This window comes from Humulus lupulus, chromosome 3 (genome assembly GCF_963169125.1).
Source record: "Humulus lupulus chromosome 3, drHumLupu1.1, whole genome shotgun sequence".
Lineage (NCBI taxonomy): Eukaryota > Viridiplantae > Streptophyta > Magnoliopsida > Rosales > Cannabaceae > Humulus > Humulus lupulus.
Window position 1 is genome coordinate 29,593,590 of NC_084795.1, and position 6,937 is coordinate 29,600,526.

At 40.4% G+C, this 6,937-nt stretch overlaps 1 protein-coding gene across 1 annotated transcript; it reads left to right on the forward strand.

Annotated features, from left to right (window-relative positions):
- The first annotated feature begins 261 nt into the window (after nt 1–261).
- On the forward strand, nt 262–1,283 carry LOC133823840 (uncharacterized). Its single transcript, XM_062256687.1, has 2 exons — nt 262–851; nt 1,076–1,283. Exons 1-2 carry the CDS (start codon nt 262–264, stop codon nt 1,281–1,283), a joined length of 798 nt encoding a protein of 265 aa, XP_062112671.1.
- The last annotated feature ends 5,654 nt before the right edge of the window (nt 1,284–6,937 follow it).

Consider the following 6,937-nt stretch of genomic DNA (forward strand, 5'->3'; position numbering starts at 1 on the left):
TATCATTATTTATTTGTAATATATTGCATAGAGTTGTATTTTCTTACCATTTCCATTGAGGCAGTCTATTTTTTCCTAACAGATTGTGGGTGGAGATTGAGGGGGAAGAGAATGCCTAAATCTGATATGTTCGAGATAACTCATTTCACCAATAAACACACTTTCTCACTTGACCTCCGACATAAAGGCCATCGCCAAGCTGCACCTTGGGTTATTAGTCATTGCATAAAGAAAAAATATCAGACTGGATCGAATGCGTACATGGAAAACAACATAAGAGAATACATTAAGAATGATTATGGCATTGAGTTGTCATATGGAAAATCTTGGAGATGCCGTGAGAAGGCTATTTCTTATGTCAGAGGGACACTGGAAGCATCCTACCAGAAGTTACCATCGTACCTGTTCATGCTTCAACAGAAAAATCCCGGGACGTTGACAGATTTTGTCACTGAGGAAGATCAATTCAAATATTGCTTTTTCTCACTCGGAGTTAGTAGAAGAGGGTTTCGTACATGTCGTCCTGTGTTATGTGTGGACGACACTTTTTTAAAGACAAAATACGGTGGGCAGATGTTATGTGCAGTCGCGCTAGATGCAAATAACCATCTATATCCAGTTGCATTTGGTATTGTGGATAGTGAGAATCATGATTCTTGGAAGTATGTCATGTCAAAGCTAAAGGAAGCGATTGGGGAAGTTGAGGACCTGGCGTTTGTATCTGACAAGCATGCAAGTATTACACATGCCTTGGAAACTATTTTCCCCGATGCCTATCACGGTGCTTGCTACCACCACATTAGTATGAATGTGGTTGCTAAATTCAAGACTGATCATTGTCATGTGTTGATGTATAATGCGGCATATTCTTTTAGGAAATCTGAGTTCCATGCTAACTTCGAAAAAATCAAATCAAAAGACCCAGCTATTGCTCAATACCTAGAAGGCATGGGTTTTGATAAGTGGTCCCGTGCTTACTTTCCTGGAAATAGATATGTCATTGTGAATTGTATTTTAATTTATGAAATCTTCTAAATGTACATTACTATTAAATGTTAGTTTTCCTGGATACTAGGTATAATATAATGACAAACAATTACGCTGAAAGTTTTAACAATAAGACCAGGGACGCTAGGAGCTTTTCGATAACTACATTCATCAAATTTATTCGCTTCACATTGCAGTCTTGGTTCTGTGATAGGAGAGAAACTAGCGAGAAGACAACTACAACTCTTGCACCGACCTATGAGAAAGATTTGGTGGATATGGCTGAGAAAGCTTGATTCTTGATCCCTTATGCAATAGGGAGGCATGAGTTCCATGTGTTAGATGGTGAACTGAATGGTGAAGTCGACTTCCTAAATAAGACATGCACATGTGGCGTGTTTCAGCTTATTGGTATCCCATGTGTTCATGCACTATCTGGATCCCTTAAGCGAGGGGTGAACTTTTATTCACTGTGTTCAGATTACTATAAAATTGAGACAAGAAGGTCCTCTTACACAGAATCTATATATCATACTGGTAACGAGGAAGAGTGGATTGTTCCACATGATATTATGACAATAAAAGTGAGAACACCTGCGCAAAAAAACTCAATTGGTTATCCAAAGAAGAACAAGGTAGGCCTAAGAAGAAAGGCCATCCTTCCAATGGAAAGAAAGTGGTTGTAGAACGCAAGTGCAGCATATGTGGAGGTCTAGGTCATAATAGGACAACTTGTAAAGTTCGTGTTTGAAATTTATGGCATCGATGTTAAACTTTTTATTTGGGTACTGATGATCTTTGTTAATCTTTTTATTTGTGTATTAATGGACTTTGTTAGTCTTTTTATTTGTTAATCGAAATGACATTGTTTATATACAAAACTAAGGAGAAATATACTATTGTGTATCATTAAATAGCCATCGAAATGACATTGTTTATATACAAATCTAAGGAGAAATCAAAATAAATGTTCTAACATATAGAAAAAGTCAAGGGTACACATTCTCATAAAAAATGTCGATGCATAATTTATCCCTGAAGTACAAAATGTGGTCCTCGATGGCATATGATAAGGGAATGTCTCCAAGAATAAACTCCAAGTGTTTGATGGTGAATATGCTGCAATCTCCGCTGAAACCAAGAAATCGCATTTGTGAGTGTATTGAAAATTAAAGGAGAACTGTAACGCCCTGGTTACTCCAGAACAGTTAAGGTATAAAACCAATAACGTGAACGGTGGACCAGAAATTTGACTCGCTACCCGAGTCCTTTGGTCAAAAACGTGCTCTAAGTGTGATTAACAAGTTAAGGTATAAAACCAATAAAAAGGAAATGGAGATTTTCATTACAAACTACTCTGCAGAGCTAAACAAAACGTTTACAAGTTGTTCTCAGTACAAAATGGTCACTACTGTTTCAGATTTGCAATCCCGCCGTCCTAAGCGGCAAAAATAGGGTAAACCCCCTAGTTCCTCTGAGAATTCCTTGGCCGTGGTGGTCAAGCGGCCGCATATGTACACATCACCACATCAGCTCTCCACTCAAGGCTAGGTGAGCTTTTCTTTCCCTTTACCTGCACCACATAGCACCCATGAGCCAAAGCCCAGCAAGAAAACATAACACTATTCATAAACATTATCAAATGATTATCATTATAGTCACACTGAGCATAAAGCTTTCAAACAAATGAGTGAACATCACATGAGGTCCTGATAAACCATACTGAGTGACTGACAAGCAAGTCACTGAAACAAATGGAAGAGTGGCTGCTAGACAAGCCACTAGCCTTCAACAGGTTCTGGTAAACCATACTGAGTTACTATCAGGCATGTCACTGTTTCAAGTGGGAGAGTGGCTGCTAGGTAAGCCACTAGCCTCCAAGCGCTTATTTCATTCATCGACCCTCGGGGTCGGTCTGGCATTAATGCTCTTTGAGTCATTCAATGCTGATAGTCTATTAGATCTAATCTTTGTTGGCTTGCGTTAAAACGCTAAGGCCGTCCTGACTAATGAGTCAGCTCAACGTGACCAGTGCCCAGTACCACTGCCGAACCTGACTAATAAGTCACAGCTTCACAGTTGATACTAGCACCTTAGCCAAATCTGACTAATGAGTCAGTACCATGCACAAGTGAGCAGCATATGCTAAACATTCTTTATTCAGTCCATGTCCATATTTACACAACCAGCATGCCTCATGAAAACCCATGCATGACACGCTTGGGGTGCAGTTTTCTTACCTCTGGTTCGAGCTAGAATGAATAAAAGAACAACCCTGAGAACGATCAACCTTTTGGTCCTTTAGCGGTTACCTGGTCATAACCAATTATGGGATTCTATCAATAAAATGAACAATAAAATGTTCCCAAACCAAAACCTAATCTCCGAGACCTCAAACACTACTCAACCGGGTAGTAGGTTCAACCCCGAGGCCTTAGGCTTGCATCCCCGAGCCAAAAAGCCATTTCTGGCCAAAAATCCACTAAGGGCTGCGGCCCTCCTTGTCCATGCCGCGTCCCGCCCCTCAAACAGAGGCGCCCAAACTCAGCATCCCCCAAGGGCCGCGGCTCCCCCTGGCCATGCCGCGGCGCAACCTCCAGTTCAGCCAAAACCCCTGTTTTTCTTCCCTTGCGTTTTCTCTTGGAACCAACCCTTCAAACCCAGTTTAAACACCACCCAAACCTCCAATACAATCCCTAAATTTGTTCTATATCACACCCTTAGAAAAACCCAAGACAAACCCCAATTAAAACTTCCATCAATTCCAACAATCCTCCATAAAAACACAAGCTGAAATCTAACACTAAAACAGAGTATAACCAGAAACTCAATGGATAAAACTCACCTCAAACCTCCTTTGAACCTTCCTCAATAGCTAAACCAGGTCCACTAACTCAGCCCTTTGATCTCCTAGCTTAATTCCACACTTTGAGCTCAAGAACACCAAAGAAGAAAGTGGAGGAAATGAACGTACGGGAAGGAAGAAGAATGCCCTGTTTTTGTTCTGTTTCTGTACGGTTTCTACAGCCATCCAAAGCCAACTTAAAGGTCATACAAATCCACCCAAATGACAAAAATACCCTTAAGTCACTCAAAGCCTCTAAAACCACTTCAAGGGTAAAATTGGTACTTTCCACTTACACCGTTAATCATAATTAACGCTTCCCAATTCCCGCTAAACTCAATATTCTCAAACACCAATATTTCACATCCCGTTACCCTTTAATGCCCGGTAACACTCTAATCATTAACACACCCCGAGACTCACCCCGAGCCCCGAGCTTAAGCCCGTTATGACCAAACCGATATTTAACACACCATAATCGTCTCATGCCAAATGGCTCGAACAAACCCACATCATAATGTGGTCACAAAATATATCACCAACATGCATCCAAATAAACAATTTACCCTCAACGGGCCAAATTACCATCACACCCCTGTAATTAAGAATATGGACTCACATGCATGCATTTCACATCATATTATAATATAATCAACATATACATGCATTTTATCAATTAATAACACAATTAAGCAAGTATGGCCCTCCCGGCCTACTATTTACGCCGTTAAACACAACGGAGAATTCGGGGCATTACAAGAACAGTGTTATGAAAATCTGAATTTAGTACGTCTAAATATCTGGTTCTAGACTGTGGGACAATATCAGTGGACATGCGTCGCCAATCAAAGTTTGGAACGGTGATCTTCGTTCTAGCTATTTTCAACCTGGGGTGTCCTTTAAACATACCAGAAGCATTGAGTAAAGATGGAAGCATCATAGTCCAAGGCTCGATCAACTCAGACAACTTATTGTGGCTAAAGTTGGAATGATCTGAGTCAAATACAGTGATCATCCAATCAGTGAAATTTATTTCGCAAAGGACCCAATGACAATTTTCCAAGCTCCAGTGGAAGTAGACCTCGTTGCAATCACCCCAAGGCTTATTGTATTTTTTAGCATCTCCTTTCATGAAATTAAGAAGGTCCTCATCCCATTGGTAAGTCTTGCTTTTGTTCTTGAAGTCCTCATATCTAGCAGGAATATACTGTGCAAATGATGAATCAAGTACGGTGGCTTTCATGGGGTACATCCTCGGAAACTCAAAAAGACGTCTCCATATAAGATAATTCGCAGCATCGAGATCCTGCAAATAAATAGAGTATCGTTAAGGAAGAGTGGATTGTTAAAATGACATAAATGTTCTAACAAATATAAAAGACTTACAGTTTCTGCCAACCATTCTTTTGCCACCTTCAACTTCAAGAACCAAACAGGGGTCCCATCACAACATTCCAACTTCCTTGGTTTGCTGTTGTCAATTTCACCGAGTACCCATCGGTTAAAAGTTGTCAACATATCTTGATCCAACACCTTTAAAGGAAGTGTAACATCCCAATTTTCCTAATGTGGCTTAGTGCCTGGATTAGGGGGCTGGGAGGCAATAATTGAGTTATTATGTGAATTGTATTATATTATAATTATGCTTGCGTGTTAGAAATATTAAATATGTGTTTGTGTGATTGAGACCACATTATTATGTGGATATGTTTGGGTTATTCAATGTGAGGCGATCCCGATGAGCAAGTTAGCGGAAAAGTCACAACGGGATTTTATACCCGGCTCAGGGTGAGCTTGGGGGTATTTTAGTAATTTAGTACATTACCAGGAATTAGTGGGTGATGGGAAATTATTTGATAATCATGTGTGAATATTTGAAGTAACGAGAATTATAGGACATAGTTGTGAACTAGCGAGATATGAGACAAAGGAAAAAATTGCTCGTGAGGGCACATGAAGAATAGGCTTAGGGCAAGGGGAAAATTAGTCATTTTCTGTTGAAGTATAGAGTTTGGTGAGTTGGGAATTTCTGAGAAGGTTAAGGAAACTAAAAGAAAGAAGACTCAGCAGCTCTCTCTCTCTCTCTCCCTCGTTCTCTCTGTTTTTCATGAAGCTTGAGGATTTTTGAGGAAAAATTGGTGGTCAAGCTTAAGAATCAAGGTGTTAGGCTTGGGGAACTGGAGGATTAGCTCAAGAGGATCAATATAGCAGAGGTAAGGTATGTTATTCAAGGTTTAATTATGAAACTTTTGTGGTTATTGATTGAAGTTTAAGTTTTTCATGTTTAATAGTTGGGGAAAGAATTTTGGGTTGTTGATGGGTTTTTAATTCAGTGTTTTAGTTAGGTTTGGCTGCAGGAAGGAAGTATGTTAGTATGGGAATTGTGTTGGAAAATTGGGAGAGAATTGGGTGGTTTTGGGTTGGGTTCGGCTAAGGGAAAAACCCAAAAAATCTAGGTTCGAAGGGCTAGGCTCGGAGGTAGAGGCAGGTTGTGGTGCCTCAGGGGTGCGTGCGGCGCATGTTGTTTTTCCAGTGGGGCCGAGCCTCTGACTTAGAGGCGGGCCGTGGCATGGGTCTCTAGGGCCGCGAACCTTAAGGGGATTTTTGGCCTTAATGAGGTTTTTAGATCGGGAACTTAACCATTTGGACTCGGGGTCGGTTCTACTTCCTTGTTGAGTGGAATTTGGCGTCCCGGAGGCTAGGATTTGGTCTGGAAACTCTTATTCTCCAATTGTTGATGGAATTCTTAATTATGGTTGTGACTAAGGTTGCGCTAAAGGCTCGAATCGGGGATCATACTCTAAGGGCGTCGCTAGTAACTTGCATTCGGATCGAAGGTAAGAAAACTGCACCCATTACGTGGATGTGTGATTAGAGTTTAGTCAATGGTGAACATAGACATGATTAAGGCTTGAGCGTTGTTGATGAATATGATTACAATTATGCTTGTGGATATCTGATTAGGTACACTGGAATGTGCATAATTATGATTATGCCTATGACTGATGTTTGGATGTATTATGATGCATGGTAATCGTTGATAAGTATGTTTTATGAGTTATGTGATTGTCTGTTGTGACTGGGAAGCTTGGTTTATAAACCAGA

Coding starts and splice junctions, on each gene's coding strand:
- LOC133823840 (XM_062256687.1), top strand. CDS start 262: ATGGAAAACAACATAAGAGAATACATTAAGAATGATTATGGCATTGAG. Junction 852..1,075: donor GATCATTGTCATGTGTTGAT/GTATAATGCGGC, acceptor CCTGGATACTAG/GTATAATATAATGACAAACA.